Consider the following 25,736-nt stretch of genomic DNA (forward strand, 5'->3'; position numbering starts at 1 on the left):
TACACGCATGGGCAGAATGTCAGCTGGTTCTGGCCGAACTGTCCGATACCACTTGATATTCGGCCCATGTGTATATGGTCCTTAAATTACATGACTGCTGTTTTTTTTGCAAGATCAACAGGTTGCTGAAAAATGTTTTGGCCTGAAAAATGAAAACGAATGAAGCCACCGCATCTAAGAACTAGTAGTCTACATTTTTATTATAGGGTTTAGATATCCAATAACAGGCCAGTTGTTCATATGTGCATTCATTATATAGTGAAAATCTGTGACCTCTCAACTTTGGATAGAGTAAGGGGGGTTATAACCCCGGTCAGTTTATTTTTGCCATCTGTGTGGCACTTTCTGTCCCATAGGAAAACAGGAAGTAGGAGGAATTCCCTACAAACTAAGGGAATCCATTGGGGTCCCCCAAGGTCTCCTTGTTAGAAGAATTCCCTTCTATTACTGTTCTCGGGACAACCCTAAATGTGGGATTTTACTTTTATGGCGCGTACACACGACTGGACTTTCCGGCAAACTAGGTCCTATGGTCTTCCTGACTGAGTTTTCAGCGGAGTTCCGACAGACTTTCAAACTAACGGACTAAGTCCATTCGAAAGCCCATTAGTTTTTGAACGTGATGACGTAAGATGGGACTAAAAAAAGGAAGTTCAATAGCCAGTAGCCAATAGCATCCCTTGCGTCGTATTTGGTCCATCAGACCAGCATACAGATGAACGATTTTCCCGATAGGAACTGAGTCCGTCGGACAGATTTGAAACATGTTCTATTTCTAGGTCCTTCGGATTTTTAAAATTAAACTTTTTGCCTTTAGTTATCCTTTCATTTCCACTGAAATCCATATGTCCATCAAAGACAAGGGACAATGCTCTTGTGCAATCTCACAGCAGAGTGAATAGGGCTGGCACCCCGTAAAAGGCAGTGGACAAATAATGACTCTACTAGCAGGATCAACAGGGAATAAAACTGGTTCTTGGTGACTCATAGTACCACTTAACAAAAATGGCAGTTGCTATTCTGAGTGCTTCTGAAAGTTCACGGCAGTTGATATTTAAACGCTTCCATTGTCCTTCCATAGACAAGCTGGGTCTGCTAGCCCAAGCAGAAAGTTCCAACCCTGCTCAAGACATTGACTTTGGCATTGTCCATCAGTAACATCTGACCAAAAGCCACAGCTAACTTGCAAGCTGCATTTAAAATAATTCAGAGTATCTATCTGTAGCCATACAAGCAATTGGCGTTTGTGTCCATATCCCCCTATATATTTACTGAGTATGGCTAGGACAATTTCTTTCCTGGCCTCAAATCAGGTTATGAGGAGCCCTGATAGGGTCTCAGTCAATCCATCAACACCTATATGATTGCTTTACTAATGTACCTCAACCATAGAAAATATCATTCCAGTTCTGGAGGACAGAGGAAAGTCACCGATATGACTTTCATACAAGAAGATAAAGCTGCTGATCTACAAAATCAACACCTCTGCCTTTTTCTCATGCATGGAGCTTATGCTATGTAAGCACTATGGTCTAATATAAGTGCATTTACAATACAATATGTGAAGGGAAATGCACTTAAGGCGGAGTTCTGCTTAAAAAAAAAAAAAATTCTAAGTCAGCAGCTACAAATACTGCAGCTGCTGACTTTTAATAATCGGACACTTACCTGTCCCAGGGTCCAGCGATGCGGGGGAACGAAGCCCTGCTCGTCTCCCCCTCCTCTCTGTGGAGCAGGCATTGTAACTGTGGGCGCCCGGCTGTGGCTTCACAGCCGGGCACCCGCTGCACATGCGCAACCCGCGTTGTGCGCCGTGACTGACCGGGCAACCATCTGGGACCTGTGACGTGTCCCAGATGATTGCAGAGAGGGAGGGAGTAGTGGTGCGCCGTGAGGAAGTGGGACCTGGAACCCTCTAAAAAGAGTGTATCCCCCCCCCCCCCACCAAAACAAATTACATGCCAAATGTGACATATCAGGGGGTCACCTCCCTTAAAGCAGAAGTTCCATTTTTGGGTGGAACTCCGCTTTAAACTGGTCCTAAAGCTAAAATGTTTATTTGCCTTAATGCATTTCCTGCATTAGGTAAAAAATTATTTACAACTTGCTAGATTCCCCCACCTTCATAACTACTTACCTGAGTCCTCAATTGATCCAGTGCTGTGTCCGGCTGAATCTCTTCTGTCCCCCTACTCACAGGGCCTGAGGCAGCCATTGGCTGTTGCTGCTGTCAACCAAATGCTGAGGAGGGAGATGGAGTAGGGCCAAGCCGCGCTGTGTTTATATAAGGACACGCACAGCCTGGCTCGGGATCCCGCCCGCCAGTGTGCCACCACAGTAAGCAGATTGCTATGGGGACAGGCACAGAAGAGGAGTTGCAGACAGTGCCAGCAGAGGACCCCACAAGAGGAGGAATAAGAGGCGCAATACCACTGCACAGAGCAGATAAGTATAAAAAAAATTGCCCTTAGAAATGCTTTAAAGTTGATTCTTGTAACGTCATTCTATATGTCATTCCTGACATGTCACAATATGTACTCACAGTATAATTTTTCAAAGAAGCTTCACACCTTTAACTATTAAAGTGGCTCTAAAGGCAGAGTTTTGTATTAGCTTAATGCATTCTATGCATTAAGGTAAAAAAAGCGTTCTGGGTGTAGCTTCCACCCAGCCCCCCCCCCCCCCATCTTGATCCAGCGATGTGCATGAAAGCAGAGGCTCTCCCAGGTCCATCTCTCCTCATTGGTTCGGTGGGTGAAGCAGGAGTGCCCCCATAGCAAGAGGCTTTCTATTGGGGAACTCAACAGGGGGTAGGAGCCAGGACTGCCAGTGGGGGACCCAAAAAGGAGAGGATCAGGGCTGCTCTTGCAAAACCACTGCACAGAGCTAATTATAAAATGTTTTTTTTTTTTAATTCCAACCATTATAATAACTATAAGACCCCTTTCACACTGGGGCGCTGCAGCAGGCACTACAGTGCTAAAAATAGCACCTGTAAAGCCCTGAAACAGCCGCTGCTGTGTCTCCAGTATGAAAGCCCCGAGGGCTTTCACACTGCAGCGGTGCACTTGCAGGACGTTAAAAAAAACTCCTGCAAGCAGCATCCTCAGAGCGGTGAAGGAGCGGTGAACTCAATGGGGCAGCGCGGCTATACCGCCGGCAAAGCGGTGCTTTGCGGGGGGTTTTAACCCTTCTTCAGTCGTTAGCGGGGGTTAAAAATGCCCCACTAGCAGCCAAATAGCACCGCTAAAACATCAGTAAAGCGACACTAAAAATAGCTCTGTTTTACCACAGACGCCGCTCCCGCCCCAGTGTGAAAGGGGCCCCAAAAATCAGCCTTAAGCTCCAGTCAGTGACTTTGCCTAGGCTTAGTGAATGTCATCAGTCTGCTGCAGGCAGGAGGAGGCCTTTTCTCAATCCCCTCTCCACCACTGATCAGATTGCACCATTGTAATTTTGTAGCAAGTCACAGGGTAAGAGGCTGCAGCAGGGGCTGATCTGTGTAATACATTTGTGAACAGGCTTTACATGATTTTGTCATCTCTCAGTCCAGGAAACTGATAATGCCTGAACAAAGATGGTGTCATCATTTGAAGTAGATCAGCAAATGAAGGCATTATCAGGGGGAGTACTGTGATCTCTGTGAGAGGTAATAAATACCTGGAAATATTACAATGACACATTACTGAGCTTATTGCACTTAACATAAATAATATATCTGATGACCACTTTCATGTTTTTTGCTTAGAGTGTACAAAGTTTCCTTTTAAAACAAAAAAGTCTAATCAATTTTTTGTTTTCTTTTTGTCTGTATTTTTTTTTCTTCTGACCAGCAGGGGGTGCAGACCACTCCGCACAGCGTTGCAGAGACTTGGGAGGAAAAAAAAAAAAAAATCCCAGTTTTAGCAGACAGTCGTGATCAGGGTGCAGAAACAGGGAGATGACAATGAGAGACAGAGGGAAAAGGAGGAGAAGATTTGTGCAGGCAGGAGGGAGGGGGGGAGGAGGACGCAGCGCGGCAGAGCGAGAACCGACAGAATCAAGACTCTTATTAACCTAATTAAGCTCCACACTAGTCTCTGCAGACATGGCGGTGTGCATCGCACTGGCACATAACAGGTTACGATAAAATTTATCAGCCAAAAAATAAAAGGAATTGATCTGTTTTGAACCCCCCCCCCTCCCCCCAAAATGAACAAACTTCAAATTCTATAAGTTTATCTAAGACATTGTTGCTTTTTAACCTTCATTATTTCTAAAAATATTTAAAAGTCCTCATAATTTAAAGCATTTATATTGTCATGTTCATATGTTTAAAGAGGAACTGCAGTCTGCTCACATAATTTGTAATAAAAACATCTTTGTCATTCTGAAGCTTCCCTCCAACCACTTTGCATATTATTTTATATATATACTGTTATTCTGTACTTGCCAAATATGCTGCAGAAATCTCCCTCCACTAAGTCTGGCTGCATCCATTTTAACTGTGGGCAGCTGAAGCTGCTGCCTGTTCACTTCCTGAATTTACACAGAGGCACACCTCCAGCTCTGCAGCTCTCATTGGCCCTCTTATGATTCACCCCCCTCCCTTCCTGGCAAACTCTCAAAAGAGTGAAAGAGAGCTGTGCATGATGTCATACGCCTAGGCTTTTTTTTTCCAAACAACAGGAAGAGGCTGTATAAGGTATTTACTGGCAGAAAAAAAATGTTTTACTATTCAAAGTTAAAACAACAAGGGCAGAAAATTTAATAGGCGCAAAGTTGAAAAAATTACTGAAGGTCCGCTTTAAATATAAAGATTATTCTGCTTATATTTTGCCTCCCTGGTTCTTCTTTCCACCTTATCAATATGCTAATTACATTTTAAGTAAAACCTTTGTATGTACATGTATTAATTTAAACTGGTCTCTGTGCTGCTCTATGCAATGCAAGCAGATCATGGCTGGTGGGAGGTGCTGTACATGGCTTCCTGAAAACGTCACAACACTCTGCCTCAGTACTCCTCTCAAGAGCCCCAGCCCTGATGCAAGAAGTGGGCTGGTTTTTCGGAGGAGTTATGCAAATATCAAAAAGCCTTCATGGGTGGATGGAAGTCTGGAGGAGTGGGCATTTCTAGGCAGACTGTATTTGCCTTCAGACTGTCTTAGGTAACACCCACTTGTGATGCTCCATAATAGAGCTAAAATCCAAAAACTGGACTGGCCAGGGACAATCAGGCTGGGGAGGAAAGAGCTAGATGATGCTGGATGTCCTCCAGCCAGGACATAAGGTGGGCTCCATTTGTAGCTTCTAAGGCACTTTGTGAAAAGCTCACAGTGTGCAGTGAAATCAGAGTAAGCTATTTCAGTACAGGAGAGAAGCCTGTACAACTGTGCAAGGCTGAACGGTAGGCTGAAGCTTTAGGGGGGTGGTCATCTTAACCCATATCAAAAGTTTCCCTATTACAGCCAACTGAGAGGTATCACTTACTGGCATAACCAGTACAGCAGCTTCAGCATAGAAATGCAGTTTCTTTTACTTCCTTCATGTTTTATCTTCTCCTTTCTGTAGAGGAGTGACAGATCTAATTTAAGCCTATTATGTAAACAGGAGCTTTGACTTAAGACTATCCAGGGCAACAAAAATGGCTGAACTCAGCCCATATCATTAATTGGAGTAGACTTGTCAAAATATGCCAAAATTCTAGCCAATAGAATGCAGCCGCTACTACCCCGCCTCATACACCTGGACCAGGTGGGTTTTGTAAGTGGTCACGAGGCAAGGGACAACACCCTGAATACCCGGCTTCTTACTGACTATGCCCGCGCCCATGACATCCCTCTATGCCTTTTGACAGGTTGAAAAAAACATTTGATCGGGTTGCCTTGCAATTCCTCCAGAATGTATCTAATACAGATAGGTCAGGGCCCCAATATGCTATCCCGAATTATGTCCGTATCCATCTGCTAGAATTCAGGTCAATGGCTTATTGTCCCCCACATTCTCTATCCAAACTGGGACACGGCAAGGCTGTCCTCTGTCCCCCCTTCTCTATGTCCTTGTCATGAAACACCTGGCAACTGCTTTTTGCAATAACCCCAACATCTCAGGTATCTCAGTAGGCCCCACTCACTCCAAACTGGCTCTCTTTGCCAATGACCTGCTAATGTTCGTGACGGAACGCCATCTATCCCTACCGCACATACTACAGGAATTCAAAAGATTTGGGTAGCTGAGCAACGTCAAAGTGAAAGTCAGAGAAACTGAATATTTCGCTGTCCCGAGAGGCCCTCCTCCAAGTCTCCACTAAGTTTCCCTTTAAAATGGGTTCCGCTTCCATCCGTTAACTCGGAATCCAAGTGCCCACAGACAGGTCCCAATTGTTCCCATGAACTTCATTCCCCTTCTGATTAGAACCAAGACAGATCTTTCAATCTACACGAAGAAACGCGTATCATGGCTAGGCAGGGTGATTGCTCTAAAAATGGACATTCTCCCTCGGTTTCTATATTTGTTCCAGACAATTCCTATCTACATACCCTCCTCATTCTTTAAGAAGCTCCGCCAAATGTTTTCCTCCTTTAGCTCGGCCGCGGATACGCTATGACACTCTATCGATCCCCAAGATTGGAGGTGGAGCTGGAGCCCCAGATGCCTCTATATATTATAGAGCAGCAGTACTCGTATACTTGACTGGTTTCACCAATCCTCCACCAAATTATGGGTACAAATAGAGAGCCATCGAAATCCCATAGATCTCCGTGCTTTGCCGCAAGCGCCTGCTGAGTTCCTGAAAGGAGGGGATACACCTTGGAGATCTCACCCAACAAACAATACAAATTTGGACTCAAATGAATTCCTGCAAGACCTTATCTCCACTAAAGTGACCCATGACGCTTCCGTTTGGGGCCCCCGGCTTTTCCACAATCCTTCATTCAGACTCTTCTCTGAGTATGGACATTGCCTCAGACCCATCCCCACATACCTCCATGCATTGGCTGCAGAGGCAACAAGTGATATCCTACATTTGTACCTTCTCGTCTTTGCCAGATATACTTTCTGATTTAACAGAATTGGAGAACATGATGCATCACGAAGATCCCCCCACACATGTGGTTTCCCAACTCTACTCTCTCATACATAGGGCTTCTAATCCCAACCTCCCTCCATACACACATACCTGGAAGGTAAATTTGGGTCATTCCATTTCACCCGTTGATTGGCAAAAGAGCTTCATTCTGACTCACAAAATATCCCTAACCTCCAAGGCTCAAGAAAAAGGGTTCAAGTTTTGACCCATTGGTACAGATGCCCCTCAACTTTACACTGGATAAACACGACGCTCTCAGATACCTGCTGGTGTTGCTTGACATCCAGGGGAACTTTACTCCACATTTGGTGGGAATACCCCCCTGTGCGGAAGTTCTGGCAAACAATCCTCGGCCTGTACTGCAGACTCATGGCGACCTCAATTACGCCCTCTCCTGAAGTAGTTCTGTTATCTATACTCCCTGGACTGCTTAAAGCGGTCAAAAAAAATGTTCTGCGCCACTTTCTGGCAGCAGCTAGAATGGTCCTACCCAGACACTGGAAATCAACAAACATGCCTTCCCTGGGGGATAGGGCAAATGAAGTGAAACAAATTAATAGTATGGAACGAATGTTGTGATAGGAATCAGGTAAAGAGGAACAATTCTCCAAGAGCTAGACTGCGTGGTCTATGTTTCGGTATTCCTCTGAATTTATTTCATGGGCTGCTGAGGACTCTACCAATGTAAATGACTAGCCTAAGTGGAATTTCTCCCTTTCAATATCTACCTACCATACTGTCTTGACCCCCTTACTTTCACCTTCTTTCCCTCCTCTATCTTGCCTACATATTGAAGTACTATACGACCACCCCAATTATAACGTCTAGTCTCGCCAAACAGAAATTCTGTTTTCCCTATACGAGAAATTGCAGTTATCACAATACCATAAGCCAACAAGTTTGCAATGTGTGGGCACCACTCCTTGAGAAAATAGTGGTGCTCGCCATTAATATGTCAGATTAGATGCTATAGCTTTATAGGCTTATGTAACCAAATACTTCTGAGATGCTAAGGCAGTGATTCTCAACTAGGGTTCCTCCAGAGGTTGCTAGGGGTTCCTTCAGCATTGGGCAATTTCTGCTTCTCAGCTAAGTTCCCAGTGACACCATTGATCTTTTTAGCTATTTGTAAGGGGTAATTCTTCCCAATGACCACAAGTGTAAGGACCATTCTTCCCACTGACCATCACACAAATGTATTATAAGTTGTAGATTTCAAATTTTTAGCAGGGGTTCCCTGAGACCGGAGAACTATTTCAAGGGTTCCTTTGTGTTGAAAAGGTTGAGAAAGGCTGTGCTAAGGAATTCTCTATACCCAGAGAATATGTTACTAAACTTGTACTGTTCTGCATATCTAGCTATGTATTATTGAACAATTTAAATGTCTAATGTACACCTTTCTTCTCTTAATAAAATAAGATTGAACTAAAAATGGTAGAGGGTTCGAATCTTGGCCACAGCAGGGACCGGCCAGGATTCTAACAATGTATGGGCAAGCTGACTGCACCCAAGTGGATCGATCAATCAACTTGTGTACAACCAGTCTGTTAGATTTTTTACACGATTATTGCCATTAGCTACAGCTGCTGGCACGAAGTTTAAGCAAACTATGCCAGACCTTCAGAGCGCATGGAACCAAGGAACCACCGCTGGACTGTAGGGGAGCGCTGATTGCTGCCTGAGCAGTGCCGGGTAAGTAAAACTGCTTTTTAATCCTCTAAACCTAAACGAGAATTTGAGCCTTGCTGCCTCACTGAGGAGGATTTTTACTTTCCCTGGAGTTGGGCTTTAAGGTTTAAGTCTTAATTTTGAAAAGTACTTGCCTTTAACAGTATCTCTTTAAGAAAATATATACATTTTGTAGAATTGGATATAAGTACTTACCTGTAATATCTGGACTGAAGGTAGGTGGAACACACAGCTTTGGACACATGACTTGCTGAACCAAAGTCTATGACCTTCACCCTGTATGGCTGCCTGGAAGGGTCCACCAACATGATGTTCTCTGGTTTCAGGTCCGCGTGGATCAGTCCCAAACTCTTGAGCTTCATGAGCGCAGTGGCTACCTGCTGTAGCACAGGCCTGATGTACTTGAGAGGCAGAGGACTAAACTTGTTCTGTTTCAGATAGTCATACAGGTTCTGTTCCAACATCTCAAACACAAGGCAGGTGTGATTCTTGTGCTGGAAACACTCGTACGCCCTGACAAAGTTGAAGTCATCTGCGCTCTCTGTGCTGAGCCGCGCCAAGATGCTGACCTCGATCTGCCCTTGCCTGGCATAGGAGGGGTGGTTCTTTAGGATCTTGATTGCCACAATTTCATTGGTGCCCCTTTTCCAGCACTTGACCACCTGCCCAAAGGTACCCCTGCCCAGGAACTCCAGTACCTCATAGGTGTTGGTCATGGAGCAGAGGACCTCATGCTGCACGAGCTGGTAGTCACCTTCGCTATTGGAGCCACTGTTCTTGGAGGTGGCTGTAGAGGTTGTGGCAGCCGTGGCCCCGCTGACATTGTTCTGGGTCATGGGAGGGTGTTCGTCTACAATCTGGACACTGCCGTTATCTAGCTCCTCACACTTCCTCTTCAGCCCACACTTCTGGTATGTGTCCAGAAGGCTGACAGTGCTGCGCCTCATCAGGTTGGTTTGAGGGCCACCGAGCGACTGAGCGCTCGCTGCTGCTGAGGACCCGCTGCTGGACGAGGTCACCAGGATGTGACCTGCACTGGTGGGGAAGATGACAGTCTGCTCGTAAGGTACCTTAAGCAGGGAAGCGTGGGCAAGCACGGGTTGGCCAGTCGTGGAGTTGCTCTTGCCTGGGTTGTAGACCTTGCTGTGGCAGCCGTAACCAGTCATATCCCAGGTGAAGCTTGATTCCAACTTTGGCTTGTTCAAGCTACAATAGGAGCTCAACGGGAGGCAATGGGAGGATAAGATTTGCAGTGATGAGGCCATACCTGCCAAGACAAGAACATATATTACATTAATGCCACTATATAAGGTCTTAGTTATGGGAGGAAACTAACATATAAATATATAACCCAACCATTACAATTCCATATAATCTTTGAAGGAAATCTATAGCCACAGCATACATTTTCATATTATAACATCACCAATACAATACAAACAAACAATAGTTATATTTGATAATCCAGTATAAACTAACTTGAAAAGTCTCCTTTTAAGTTGTGAGTTCTGCCTGTCTGCTTACCATCTCTTTCAACAACTTCCTGGATTCCCTGCATGCTTTGCAACTACATATCCCATGGTACTTTGCTGCCTACAAGCAGCAATTCCTGCACTGACTCCACCCCCTGAAACTCCTTCTCTTAGTACAGTACCTCTAAGGCCTCATGCACACAGGATGTTTAAAAAAAGTAGACAGTTTACAGTAGAAACTTTCCCCATATGATAAAAACGCCAAAAGCGGCTAAAAGCTTGTTACAGCGTTTAGCGTTTTTACAGCCAACATCCTACTGCCCCTAAACCAGTGGTGACCTCGCCATTAGGGGCGACGCCCCCCCAATCCATGCGCCCGGCCCCTAATCTACATGCCGACGTATGGATTTCAAAGGGTTTTTTTTTTAAGCTCATGATTAAAGCCTCTAATTGGCTTAAAAAAAGGAGGGCTCGGGGCACAGTGCACTGCACCCAGAGCCCACACAGTTGCATGACAATAGCAAATTAATATTCGCTATTGTCTTCCTGCGTCTCTTCCCAGCCAATCAGGAAGCGGGTTTTAACACCTGATTGGCTGAGAGGAGAAGCAACCGTATTGGCAGTCGAGTAGGAGACACTGGAGGAAGCCACCGAGGAGACGCAGGAGAAAGACGCCAAGGAGACGCAGGAGATAGCCACTGAGGAGGAGAAGCAGGAGGAAGCCACTGAGGAGGAGATGCAGGAGGAAGCCGCTGAGGAGGAGACGCAGGAGGAAGCTGCCGAGAAGACGCAGGATGAAGCCGCTGAGCAGGAGACACAGGAGTAAGCCATTGAGGAGGAGACGCAGGAGGAAGCCGCCGAAGCTGCCCACGACCTAGATGGGGTAAGTACAGGGTTGGTGGGCGGACGGGCATGCAAAACGGGCGAGCGACTAGGTGGGTGGTTTGCCGATCAATCGGGGGCTGCGGGGTGTTTGACTGACGCGCAGGGGGGAGTGATGGTAGGCTTGATTGACAGATCGACCGACCAACTTGGGGGGTGGTGGATGGTTTGTTATGCCTTCAAACTCCTCTGAAAGTTTATGTGTGCATGAGCCCTAATTCAGAAGGCAGGCTCTATGAAATGTGTGACACAGCAGTGCCTACTTACAGGGCATAGTGACTACTTGGAATTCAGGGAAGTAAATGTGTGAGGATCTTCACAAAGTCAGTTTTCGAGCTTCAAGATCATTCAGATTAATAGTCTTGAAATACGTGACATACAATGTGCAAATGAATACTTTTGACCATAACTATAGCTCTGAATTATTCTCAATGTCAATGCATTAGGTGCTCTCTTATTACAACAAATATTTACTACATTCCCCTTAGCATGCCTTATTTTAGCGTGCCTCATTTTACCCGACGACAACAGAGGAGCACAACTAGAAGACAGGGACAGAACGTTGTCACCCTGTTGCAGGAAGTGTCTGAACTAGAACCTTCATGCAGGATCCCCAGTTTTTTTCTTAATGAAAACAGCAGATTTAAAGTGGAGGGCCACCCAAAAAAAATAAATAAAAGAAATTGCATTAATAAAAAAAAAAAAAAAAAAAATAATTCACTTTCCTGAAATGCTGTTGCTAGGCAGTCTTCCTAATCTGCCTCTTCCTATTTTGTGGCGCTTCCTCCTCTTCAGTGAGCGGCCCCATTGCCTTCTGGGACATGTGTGTGTCCCAGAACACAATGGGGCCATTCACAAAACGCCATGCGACTCGGGCATGCGCAGTAGGAAACGGGCAGTGAAGCCGCAAGGCTCCACTGCCTCTTTCCCTTCGTTAGGATGGAGGCGCCGGCAGCCGATCTGATAGACGGATCGGCCTCGGGGCGCCCGACATCGCGGGATCATTGGACAGATAAGTGTCATTATTAAGTCAGCAGCTACAGTGTTTGTAGGTGCTGACTTAAAAAAAAAAAAAAAAGGATTGGCTGGAACGCCCCTTTAAGGTGGGAGTAAACTCCCTTGGTTGATTTGTACCTATAGGCAAGCCTATAATAATAGGTAATAGTAAGATATCTCCTAAACCTGCACCGTTTAGAAGATATTTACTCTTGATGCAGCTGGTTGCGTCACCGGCACATGCCTTCTGAAGGAACGGCATACCCGTCCCTTTCAGAGCCCTGTTCCATAAACAGTGACTCCCACATGCATGCACGGGAGTGACGTCATCGTGGCATGTCCATTAATACTACCATAGCTCGCAAACTTGGAAGGAGGACCGGGTGAAGATGGAAGCGCCTACAGCGTTAATAGCGCTCCAGAGGCTGGAAGCTTTGTTTTCAGGTAAGTCTGTCATAATGCGCTAGTATGCAGTGCATACTAGCGCATTATGACTTAAATTGCCTGCCCCCCCCCTTTTTTTTTACTGTGGATTACTACTGCTTTAAAGTGGTTGTAAACCTCAAACATGAAATATGAACAAAGCATATACCTCTATAGTGTGTCTCAATCCAGAGCACTAAGTGTCATTTTTGTCTGCTGCTTTGTTCCTCTGCTATTTGCATGAATCAATTCTAACAAGTTTTCCTGACACCAAGAGAAAAAAGGTGACAGGGGAGGGATCTCTAGCTGACTGACAGCCTCAGCTCTGTTCCTGTGTGCTGTGCGGGGATGGGTGTGGACCTTCCCTCCAATCAGCTCTCAGAGCTCTCCTCACTGACATCTGCAGTGTGTAATTTCAGCTCTCCACACTCTTTTCTAAAAGCTCAGACAAGCTTTATAAATTGTGTACTTTGAAGGGCTGTAGAGAAGAGAAGACTGGTAAAAGTTGAAGGAGGATTTGTTTAATCTCTTTGTATCTCTTGAGGCCAGTCTATGTAGTATATGTAAGGTTTACAACCACTTTAATTATAATGATTTTTTAAATTAAAATGGTTTTAACGGCTTAATGTTTACCGTAATATATTCTATGCGTTAAAGTGATATTAAACCTTCTTTTTTTTTTTTTTTATTAAAATGACAAACATGTCATACTTACCTGCTCTGTGCAATGCTTTTGCACAGAGAAGCCCCGATCCTCTTCTTCTGGGGTCCCCCGCCGTTGCTCCAGGCCCCTTATCTTTGGCAAGTGCCCCCATGAAAACCTGCTTTCCATGGGGCACCCGTGTTTTCTTGCTCCTGAGCTACGTCTATCTGCCCCGCCCCCCACTCCCTCATAACAGAATTTGATTGACAGCAGCGGGAGCCAATGGCTATCATTTCGCTAATGAGGAGGGAGACAGCTCCTGTGCACATTGCTCAATCGCATCGGGCTCAGGTAAGAAAAAGGGGAGGGGCTGGGGGTATCCTGCTGAACAGAAGGTTTTTTTACCTTAATGCATTGAATCCATTAAAGTTAAAAACCTTAAAGTGGTTGTATAGCCTTTTTTGGGACTTTTATCTACAGAAAAGCTTATAATAAGGCTTACCTGTAGGTAAAAAAAATATCTCCTAAACCTGTACGGTTTAGGAGATATTCCCCTCGCAATGTGCCGCTGACTGCAGTGGCGCATGCGCACAGGGGATTCCCAGCTGAAAGCCCGGCTGACTACGGACGCTGCCGGGAAGAAATCTCCCGCGCACATGTGCGGGAGTGACGATATCGCGCCTCCGGCCACTCACAGCGCCGGAGCCGCGATACCCAGAAGAAACACAGAGGGAGCATGTCAGCTCCCTCGGCGTGGATCGGACCAGTTGTCGGGGCCTCGTTCTAAGGTAAGCATTTCATAATGAGCTAGTATGCGGTGCATACTAGCTCATTATGCCTTTTCCTTTGTAGGTAGGAAAAAAAAAAAACATCTGGGGGATTTACTACCGCTTTAAGGCTTTAGAACCATTTTAAGGTAATAAACCTTCTGGGTACAGTCCCCCCAGTCCCCCTTTATACTTGCCTGAGTCCTATCTCGATCCAGTGATGTGCATGCCCTCATTGGCTCACACATCAGTGGGAGCAATTGGCTCCCGCTGCTGTCAATCACAGCCAGTGAGCAAATGAGTAGAGTGCAGAGGGCAGGGACTAGCTGCGCTCTGTTTATAAATGGACATACAGATGCAACTCAGGAGTGAGCCTGCTTGAGTGCCCCCACAGCAAGAGGCTTGCAATTGGGGGCATGTGCCTGGAGTGCCGGTGGGGGACCCAAAAAGAAGAGGATTGAGGCTGCTCTGTGCATAACCATTGCACAGAGCAGGTAAGTATAACATGTTTATTATTTTTTTTTTATTATTATTTCCCTCAGAATCACTTAATCATAATAGCCTCTTGTGGTCCTGCCATGAAAGTCCTTATTTAGACACTTCCTGTTATAGGGTGACAACCTTCTGTCCCTGTCTCCTAATTGTTCTTCTTGGTTGGCGCCATGTCACATGGGCATCTAATGGAGACTACAAGTGACTATTTCAACACACATTAGTCAGGCATAATCCGCTGTTGTAGCCATCAAATAGCCTGCCCTGAGAAATTTCAAGCAGCCATCACTGAAATGCATGTAGACAGGAAGTGGCAGCAAAGAGGCTGAAGAGGTCAAAACTACTACTTCACTAAAAGCAAATATGGTGACTGTTTCTGATACACTACTAAAAGTCATTCAGTTCAGGCTTACGTCTACTTTATTGCTTTAGCTATTTTATTTATTCAAAGAAATCTTCTATGAACATCCTTTTTCCTCGCTGATTTTGGGACATCTCAATTAGCCCTCAGTCTGTAAATATCTGGGTGGATGGCAGAGCCATTCTAAAGGTATTTGTGTTGTGCCATGTTTACTGCCAGGAACGGTGCCCTTCCCCAGGGCCGCTTTGTGCGGGAACAATGGGGCACGTCTCGCGTGTATGAATTCACAGTCACATAGCCGGCTCTATGAGAGACATTTATATCAGAGCACCAAGCACATGACAAAGGCTTTCTCCGTCTGGGGCTCATTGTCCTCCCAACGGCAGAAAAAACGTAACCCTTTCTGGGGTACAAACACAGCACTGACGGACGCACACCATCGCCAGACCGACAGCCAATAATTCCCCTTAAACTGCACCAAATATATAAGTGTTTCGGGGCAGATCTATAATTTCATATACAAAAAGGCGCGTGGTCGCGGTATGGGCCCACAACGTGGCGGTGCCGTCTTTCCTAACAGCCCTTTGTTTGGATAAAATCCTTTCTGTCTCCAGCTAGTACATGTTTGGCTCCGGCCATTATAATTCTCTATGTCTTATATATTATTATGAGTTCAAACACAACATAGCTTGTGCTGTTTAATATAGCAAGCTGCTTTTATGACTTAAACCTGGAAGGCCTCTGGGGTGTTAGTGAGGGAAAACAGCCTGTGAAAATATGTTATTGACGTATCTGTGTATAGACAAAGCGTTTAGATTGTGGTGATATTCTGTATAATCAGTTTGTTCCAGGCAGCACAGAACATGCAAAGTGCAGCTACATTGGGGAGAATGAATCCACACCGGAGCAGATGGAATTTGGAGCAGCTGTGCATGGCAACCAATCAGCTTCTATCTTCCGTTAGGCTTTAAAAATGAAAGTTAGATGCTGATTGGTTGCCCTGCACAGCTGCTCCAGATTCTGGTTTCCCCAGTTTCCATTAATTCCCCTCTAATTGGATCCAAACAATTAGAGACATTTGCTGATATTCTTCTTTTTATCTGTAAAGAGGTGACAGGTCAACTTTAGAGGGTGCAAAACTGATTATGACAGACACACATTTCTATTTGCCCTCTTGGTCCTGATTGATTTACCCAGACTCTCAGCTTTGCGTCCATTAGCTACTATGACAATTGCTAAATTGCTAAGCCTTGATGAAAGGGATTGTTTGGCCCTGAAACATGTTGGAAGTCATGTGTTGTCTTTTGGCCATTTGTGGAATCAATACTTTACATTTGTGGATTCTCAATGCATGTTTTTGGTGCTCCTTCTGGCTCTCATATATATATATATATATATATATATATATATATATATATATATATATATATAAATTAAAATATGTCTGTATATGCAGCATAGCATGCTTGTTATACTCACTGTTGAACTTAAGGGGTTAATCCTCTGCATTATGCAAAAAGGCTGTTTTCTTCTGTATGCACAGATCCTCCCCCTCCTGCACTGTCTATCTGGGGAAAGCCAACTAACACAGGCAGGGTAGCCAACCTGAACATGCTCAGTTGTGTCTTTTAAGCTGGAAAAAATATTTACTTATTCTCAGAACTAGCCAGGTCACATGATATTGACATCACACATGTGGGCATGTATACAGGCTGAAGTGGAAATCTCCTCCTACCTGAACTCTCAGCTCTGGAGAAACTGTGCAGTTTATCACTGACTGGGTTATACAGATCAGCCAAAAAGGTATAGAGTGGCAATATTTTAATGTAAAAAGACGATTTATAAGCTGTGAGCACAGTGGGGGGCAGATTAAGTATTTTCATATTACTGGGTTTAGTAACACTTTAAGCGAGGTGATCCCTATCTCTGGAAAGAGGATGCACCAGCCTAGTGCATTATCCCAAGTAAATTTATTTTGTATAAAAAGGATAAAAAACTACTTACAAGCATGTCGATAATAATGCGCTTTTACAGGCCACTATCCCGTGGTTATACGGTCCTGGGACCAGCAATCTTCAGATCGTAGGGAAGACCATGCTGACGCCCCTGCTGTCTGATGCATTTCAAAGGTAAACTTTCTTCCTCAGAGTCCTGGGATTGCTGGTCCCAGGACTGTATAGCCACGGGATAGTGGTCTGTGTAAACGTATCATTATCTACATGCTTGTGAGTAGTTTTTATCTTTTTTTATACAAAATAAATTTACTTGGGATAACGCACTAGCCTGGTGCACCCTTTTTTCTTCTATCTTTCTAGTGATACTAAGGACAACCCCAGCCCTAGAGGGTAGCAAGGCCTGAAACATTATCCACTGAGGAGTGGACCATCATTCATATATAGGCTGGCCACTACACTCATGTACAAGAGTGTTTGTTTTTGACTGCTCTCTATGGGTGACCCCCATTTTCGTGGAGAGCTGGTGAATCCAGGCTATCCAGCTTAAAGAAGGATTTCTCACAAACTGGCTAAAGATTTATATCCAGCACCTTGCTTCTACCTCTACTTGGAGGTACACTTTACAGGCCCATGTAATAAGAGGATGTTGCAGCAGCATCCCTGGTGTGCAGATCAATGGCATGAATGGCAATTGGCGCAAATGACTCTTGGAAGTGTGGCCTGGCATGCAGGAGTCGGCGTCTGGAAGGGAAATTAGGTATTTTATCTGCTGTGTTGGGGGTGCTGGATGGGAGAGGAGATAATACTTGGCACTTCAGAGGTGAGAGGGCAAAGATAATGCAGGAGCTGGAGCGGCTATGGAGCACCACTCACACCAAAATCGCAATAATCAGACAGGCAGGATTCATTTGTATGGACTGTTTCTGTCTCCTCCTGAGTTGTTCCTCTATTCAGACTTTTCTATAGATCTCTATAAAATATGTACTGTCTTAGGTGAGTACCAAAAGTGTTCCACTGTGACTATACTAACCTTTCTTCTAATCTCTAAATCGGCCTCTCTCATCCTTTTTACCCCAGAGGCAGGGGCGTTGCTAGGGGATGGCTATTGGGGCTATAGCCCCATATCTGGGGCCCATAGCCCTGAGTCTCTTGCTGCAGGGTCCCTGCCTAACCAGCATGTTGTGGCTGGCTGTATGAGAGAGGCGGAGGAGAGGAGAGAAGCAAGCGGGCGGACAAGCAGAGATGACATCTCTCTCCGCCTGCTCCACATCAGCGCTCTTCACAGCCGGGCCTTTTCAATTTGGGAGCGAGGTGTGGTGAGCAGCAGAGAGATGACATCATCTCTCACTGCCCGCCACACATCAGCACTCTTCCGCCCTCACAGCACGGTGGAGTGGAGGTCACATGCTTCCTGTCATCGTGGAGCTCCACTTTACAGCCAGACCCCCTTGCTTCAATGTCTGAGGTGCGGCGAGGAGCAGCAAGATGACATCTCTCACTGCCCGCCCCGTATCACCGCTCTCCTGCTCTCACTAAATGGACCAGTGCTGTCAGCCTGCCACCAATGTAGCGTCAATGCGCATTTGCTGGCACTGTCTGGCATGGCAAGTGACAACCCACATCTGGTGGCCGGTGACGTGGCAATCTGCAAATGGTGGCAGGAGATGTGGCAAGTGACAATTTGCAAATGAAGGCAGGAGACGTGGCAGGTGACAATCTGCAAATGGTGGCAGGAGACGTGGCAAACTGCAAATGGTGCAGGTGACATGGAAATCTGCAAATGGTGGCAAGTGATGTGGCAAGGGACAATCCATATCTGCTGCCAGGTGAAAGTGGCAAGTGACAGTCCACATCCGGTGGCAGGTGACGGTGGTAAGTAACATGCTGCATCTGGTGACAGGCGACGGTGGCAAATGACACGCTGCATCTGGTGGCAGGAGATGTAGCAAATGACGCGCCCAGGACTCCCACTGATTCTGCAGTATGGTGAGTTTAATCACTTCATTATATATTAGAAGGTAACAATATAAATAATGCACTTCAATCACCCTGACACCATATCAACCATGGTGCTATGATGATTGAAGCGCCAACACCAGCCATCGCCCATGAAAAATTGCTTACCACCGGGCTCTGCGGGCATGCAAAATAGTTGATGACCGCTGCTATGGGCTCTAGCCCCAGATCTTTTGCAGACCTTGCAACTCCCCTGCCCAGAGGAAACCCTAAAATAATTTTCAGTTCTTAGGGAACCCCTACTAAAACCAATTAATCTTGGGGACAATGGTCAAAATATCTTTTAAATTGGTGGCCAGTAGGAAGAATGCAACCTTTGTGGTGGTGGTCAGAATGCCACCCTTACAAGGAGCTAAAATGAATTTTTGGTGTTATACTGCTGGCTCTGCCAAGTGGCATTGGTCCTGACAATATGGGTGCGCCATCAAATGGGAGGTCACTCAGTCACAGCTCAAGGAACCCCTAGCAACCTCTGGAGGTACTTTAGAGTTCTGCAGAGCCCTGACTGTCTCTGTATGTACTGTGTATATATATATATATATATATATATATATATATATATATATATATATACACATTCATCTCTCTCTGTGTACTCTGTAGTCATAGACGATCAGCTCCCATCAGACAGATGATTTCACGCAAAGCAATCTTCTAAGAACAGAGCGTCCGTTTAATAATAGAAACAACATGTCTTTGTGTGACATTTTCAGGAATGGGGAGTCAGTTGAGTCTAATTCCCTGTAAGCACGAAGTCTGGTGATGTCACTGTGATGTCATATTGAGTCACCAGCCCCTGACTCACATGGACAAGAGATATCGGATAGTGAAGAGCATGGAACCGATGACTCAATTAATCCAGCTGGCCGAGAACTCTTCATGAGATGGGAGGAGATATGGAGAGGAAATTTTCAACCTTTCCTTATCATTACACATTTTCTAGATAGGATTGTGTCCTGTGTCAGAGAAAAATAAACTCCTCTGTATGCAGCATTTTCACTTGAGATCTTGTGTGTGTCACGTATCCAAAAACAGATTTGTAAATAGGGGATATGGACTTCTCCTGTGTTTTCACCACAAAAAAGATGTAAGGTCCGCTTTAGGATGGAGAGGAGGGAAAGGTTAGAATCCCTGTCAGATTACATTTTCCCTCACTTCCTGTCCTGGTGACAACCTGTGAAACCCTGACATCCTGGATGTCACCAGAACAGGAAGTGAGATATCTCATCGAAGGCAGAGACAGCAACTATGCCCTTTTTAATCCTTTGCCTCTCCATTTAAAATTAAATTAAAACGTTCTACCTGGAGCTGTGATGTGAAACCTTCAGGTAAAATTCTATCAAATAATCAAAATGTATGAGGCTAATATATTTGTTTTAATACTCCAGGAATATATATAAAAACAAGCTTTAGTTCACTTCGCACATTTTCCTTTTTTTTTTCACATGTTCCCGCTACAGGTATGAATGCAGCTTAAAAGTCCAAAATGTTTCAGCTCGATCAGTATAATGACCTGAAATCTGTCTTTATACTGAGTTGCCACAGACCTGCTGAAAGTCAAAATCAGGCTTGAAGTGAGAATGGCATTAAGCTAGTAGGGAGAGTGGGGAAGCTAAGAAAGTAGGCTTACAGGATGGAGAGAGATCTCAGGCGGGTGCTGTAATGTCGTGTACACACGGTCGAACTTTCCGGCAGAAAAAGTATAATTTCATCGGATATTCCGATCGTGTGTGTGTGTGCTTCAGCTGACTTTTTTTTAACCAAAATTCTGGCAGACCTAGAAATAGAACATGTTTTAAATCTTTCTGACGGAATCAATTTCTATTAGGAAAACCGTTCGTCTGTATGCTGTTCCGACGGACCAAAAACGACACAAGGGCGGCTATTGGCTACTGAACTTCCCTTTTCTGGTCCCGTGGTACGTGTTGTACGTCACTAAATGATCGGACTTTGGTGTGATCGTGTGTAGGCAAGGCCGTTTCAGCGGAACTCCATTGGAAAAACCATCAGAGTTTATTCTGACGGAAAAAACTGTTGTGCGTACACGGCATAAGGGCCGGTTCACACTGCAGGCGCGGCGAGGCGTCTCCGACTTGCCTCGCCGCGACCTGCCGCGACCTCAGCGGCGACTTGCAGAGGACTTCTGTATAGAAGTCAATGCAAGTCGCCCCCGAAGTCGCCCAGAAGTAGTACAGGAACCTTTTTTCTGAGTCGGAGCGACTCGAGTCGCTCCTCTCAGAACGGTTCCATTGTACAGAACGGGGGCGACTTGCGGGAGCGAGGCGAGGCGAGTCGTGTCGCCTCGCATCGCCCGCTGTGTGAACCGGCCCTAAGTGTGCTGACCAATCAGGCATCGAGTGGGCGGGGCAATGGCACAGGCTAGGCAGAATAGCAGCACAGCAAAGGGAGGGGGAAATAACAAGTGAAGGGGCATTACTTTTCAAGGGGCATTGACTTCTAGCAGGTAAAATGATTCCCATATCTGGGTTTCATTTGCGTGTTTAGCTTTTCAGCAGGAGTTGGTTTAATTTCATAAATTACATTTTTTGCTTTTTGAACAGAGGCCTTCTAAAAATGGGACTTCCTCATACATTTTTCCATCTTAAAAAAGTCTCTGTCAGCTTTGCAAACATTCCAATCTGTGAAATCTGCTTATGAGCTCACCAGTTTGGATGTATCTAAATTTCTGGCCTGCGATGGGAGGAAATACACAAAGTTAATGAAAGCAGGCACACGGCACAACGTAGATTCACCCGCAGGGAAATGCGCCCTCTTCTGGGGGGGGGGACCAGCTTGTTCAATAAATAGATTTTTATATTTTTCTTCCAAAAACTTGGGAGGCAGTAGAGACCTAATTGGCCGAACTCAAGCCTATGTTCTCATGAATAACGCAATACATTAGACTTGTTTTATTCTATGAACTCATTTCATCCCTGCAGTGCAATAAAGAGTCTCATTCCAACTCGTAGCAAAGTGCAAGAAAAAAAATGTCAGCCCATGACACAAACCCCTATGTGCAGGTCTATTCACAGCAGATCTGATAGTCTCGTGTTTCAGGTATAGGGAGTGGATGAGGTCTATCAAGAGCAGACAGAGCTCACTAATTAGTACACAGGATATGCTCACTAAAAACGATTTATTCAAGTGAATGGGGAGGAGCCGCAAACACTGTGGAACTGTGCACATTGCATGCAATTGCAAAGGATTGATGCAGCAAAGGTGTTACATTGCCTCCTCACTGCCTGTCAAACGACTCTTTAAAGCAACTCGAACACAGATCACTTTTCAGAGGCCCGCCGGTTCAGAAGCTAAATCCCCATACACACTATCAGATTTTCTGCTCAGTTTTTCCTTCAGATTTACCAAAACCATATAATATAAGGTCAAACCTTAGGAGTTTCAATGTGTATGCAATCAGGCAGGCCCTTCTACTACATGGTTTTGGTAAATCTGAAGACAAAAAAATCAGCAGAAAATCCGATAGTGTGTATGGGGCTTTAGTCTAAATTTAACCATATGGAGAGATCATTTCAGGCTCAGAAAAAAATTGTCTCGGTAAATGGAGCAATGTAGCCCCGTAGCACAGTGCACATTTTTCCAGCCTGAGAACTTTTTGCATGACATGAAATACGAGAAAATACTTTGCACGTCGTAAATTACAAACCGTTTACAAAACTGAATGCAAAATACCAGTAATTCAATACACTAATTACCATGGCTGCACCAGCAATGTAACTCTAAGGAGAGTCAGTTTATCCGTTATCAGCACAATGTACAACGAACAGACCGAACAATACCTAAGACATCAAAAAATAAGTCTCATCATTTGGACGTGGATGACAGAATGCCCAAATTTACCCCCAGGCCTTTTCTGTCCTGCCAGTCCCAGTATTGCAATGCAATTTCTGGGACTGCTTCGAGTCCTGTGTGCACCGGCTTTGTTCGCTCCAGAACAGTTTTTTTTTTTTTTTTGTCATACAAGTCAATGAGAATGTGAGAACAACTTATTAACCCCTCGAAAACAGTCTATTATTTTTTAGCCCCACTTAGGCTGGCCATACATTATACAATTTTCTCATACAATTTTCCTTCAGATTTACCAAAACCATATAATATGAGGTCAAACCTAAACACTTTCAATTTGTATGCAATCAGGAAGGCCCTTGTACTAGATAGTTGAAGGTAAATCTAAAGAAAATTGAATAAGAAAATTGCATGGTTTACTATAGACATATGTTCAGTGCAAAGTTAAGACCGGTGAGCTGCAATATAGGACCATATTTTTGTTCTTGCACTTAAACACACTGTAACCCTTTCACTGCCAGAGATGTTTTTACCTTTTTTTCCGCCATATGTTAAAATGCGCATTTTGGGCCTCAAGATTGGCTACAACCCCCATATGTTTTCTGAAAGCTGAGACCTTGGAGAATAAAATAGCGGTAGTGACGATTTTTCATTTTACATATCAAGATATTAGCTTAACACTTTATCAAATGTATATTTTCAGTAAAAAAAAATACAGTAAGTTAGTTAAGTTAATTTTAAGGGACACAAAAGCAAAATATCACCTATTTTATTGGTACAATATAAGAAATGAGGTTGTACTGTGTAAATAGACACCCAACATGTCAAACCTTAAAATTGGTTGTGCATGTAAAAAGGTGACAGACTTATACAGGTGCACAATATTGTACATAGGTGATTTTTCAAAAGCTCTTTCATGTCATTGGTTTAGAGTTAAAGTGGTTGTAAAGGCTGAAGGTTTTTACCTTCATGCATTCTCTGCTCATTATGCAGCTTTCCCATCAGCCCCCCTAAAACATACCCGAGCCCCGTCTTGATTCAGCGAGGTGCACGAGAGCAGCTGCTGTCCCAGCTGCCTGCTTCCTTATTGGCTGAGACACAGCAGAGGGAGCTATTGGCTCCACTGCTGTCAATCACAGCCAGTAAGGGGGGACCATTGGGCGGGGCTGAGCCCTGTTCTGTGTGTCTTATGGATACACAGAGCAGGGCTCGGAAGCGAGCATGCATGCAATCAACTTTCTACGGGGGCACTCGGAAGGGGTGGGGGGGGCAGGAGCACTAGCAGGGGACCCGAGAAGAGGAGGATCGGGACTGTTTTGTGCAAAACCACTGCACAGAGCAGGTAAGTATAACATATTTGTTAATTAAAAAATAAAATTGGAGTCTTTCATACGAAATTAGGAATTTAGGAGAAAATTATTATAATTGATAACTGACTGTTTGTGGGGATGGTGAAGGAATTTTTTGGGGGTTGTTTTAAGAGCTTGGATGCCACTTTCATTTTCTACACTTTTTTTTCACTTACCGTAACTTTATTGCTATCACATAGGGGACTGACAAGCCCCCTACGTGATAGCATTTTATGTCATAGGTTCACTTTACTTTTTTTAAGACCCATGATGTCTTCCCTGCCCTCCATTGAAGCTAATGGAACTCAGATTCTTCTCCAGCCACAATGCCCAGGCAACGATTGCGAAAACCAGAAATTAAATAATACACATCACTTCTGGGTTCTTTCTAGATAGAGGAGATCAGTGACCTGATGTTCGCCAATCTTCTTTTCCTCTATATGGGGACACCCACTATGCCAGTCCTGGGCCTGCAGGTGGAATGGGAAGCCTGGGAAACAATGCAGTGGATGGTGTGCATTCTGGGGGTCTGTGAAAGCGTCCTGGTGGTTGTATTACATCCAGGAGTATGTGTAAACCCCATCCACACCCCCGTTGCTGCTGATGTATGCATTAGGCAGCCCATAGATGAGCCAGGTTTTTTTGTTCACTGACTGACTCAATTAACCCATCCACACACTTGATGTGAATGAGGGAATCTCCAAATTAAGCTATTGTATTCTGACAGCAGGGAGACTTCCACACCATCAGAATACACTGATAAGTGTTGCAGGCTATAGCCTGCAGCACTGATCGAGTGGGGAAAATCCGGCAGGGCGGCTGTACATAAGTCGATCGGTAGATTGACTTCTGTACACAACCTCCCTGGCCATATAAGGATCGAAATTCGGCAGATCCCCGCTGAACCAGCTGAATTTCCCTCCATTACAAGCTGGCTTTGCTCTACCTTCACAGCCAGGGCTGACTTGTACAAGGTTAAAACCTTGATGTGCTTTATGTATTTCTTCCAGATCTGTGCAGTAATCCAGTGTAAACCTTTCGCTCTGTGTAGGAGCTTCCTGTAATAAAGACCGGTCACTGCTGCTCTCCCTTCTTGTGCAGGGTGACTGGTCTTGTCTCCGCCCCCTCCTGTAATTTTTTGCAGGCAGTCTGTAGTGGGTGGGCCTGCCAGATCCCTCCCACATCTCTATGTACAGCACAGTGATGATGGCACTGCCACTTGTACAATGTAATATCTGGGTTGGCAAAGCCATTTGGTGCACAGTGGATATGTATCCTTTGCTGCTATTAGGGCTGGGTAAAAAAAAATCGATTTAAATCTTGAATCGAGTTGAGAGGTCAAATCGATTAAAAAATTTCAGCAAATTGATTTTTTTTTATTATTTTTTTTCACCAGGACTGATGCTGACACCGCGCCGGTCCTGAGGAGCTGTGGGCAGGAGTTTTTAAGCGAGGCCGCGGCTTCTGCCTAGTCCGCAAGGCCTAAAAACTCCTGCCCGCAGCTCCGCAGGACCGGCACGGTGTCCATCAAAAAAACAAAAAAACTTGATTTGAATCGTGAATCGAGTTTTTTTTTTTTTTAAATCGCAGTTTCTATTAAAAAATATTTTTATATAAAAGGTCCTTGTGCCCAGAGTTGAGCTTTAAAGATGGTGAACCGTTTTTGGCTGCTCAATCTTTCTTCCTCATCATTCAGTTTTGTATGCTTTCCTACCATGGGCTACTCACCTCCGATTATCCCCCACCCCCGTCCAATAGCAGACAAGAACATCTGACATCTTTACATTCATAAATCAAACAAAAGAACAATAAGTAAAT

General features: G+C 44.8%; 1 protein-coding gene across 3 annotated transcripts in view; it reads right to left on the minus strand.

Annotated features, from left to right (window-relative positions):
- HIPK2 (homeodomain interacting protein kinase 2) overlaps positions 1-25,736 on the minus strand; it is a 107,916-nt gene that overhangs the window by 48,833 nt on the left and 33,347 nt on the right. For all 3 annotated transcript variants that reach the window (XM_077468772.1, XM_077468773.1, XM_077468771.1), the window contains exon 2: positions 8,954-10,025. In XM_077468772.1, coding sequence (XP_077324898.1) covers positions 8,954-10,023 — 1,070 coding nt within the window. In that variant the 5' untranslated portion in view covers positions 10,024-10,025. The remainder of the gene's footprint in view (positions 1-8,953; positions 10,026-25,736) is intronic.

Source organism: Lithobates pipiens, unplaced genomic scaffold (genome assembly GCF_037356315.1).
Source record: "Lithobates pipiens isolate NorthernLeopardFrog02 unplaced genomic scaffold, aLitPip1_a1.2 Scaffold_8, whole genome shotgun sequence".
NCBI lineage: Eukaryota > Metazoa > Chordata > Amphibia > Anura > Ranidae > Lithobates > Lithobates pipiens.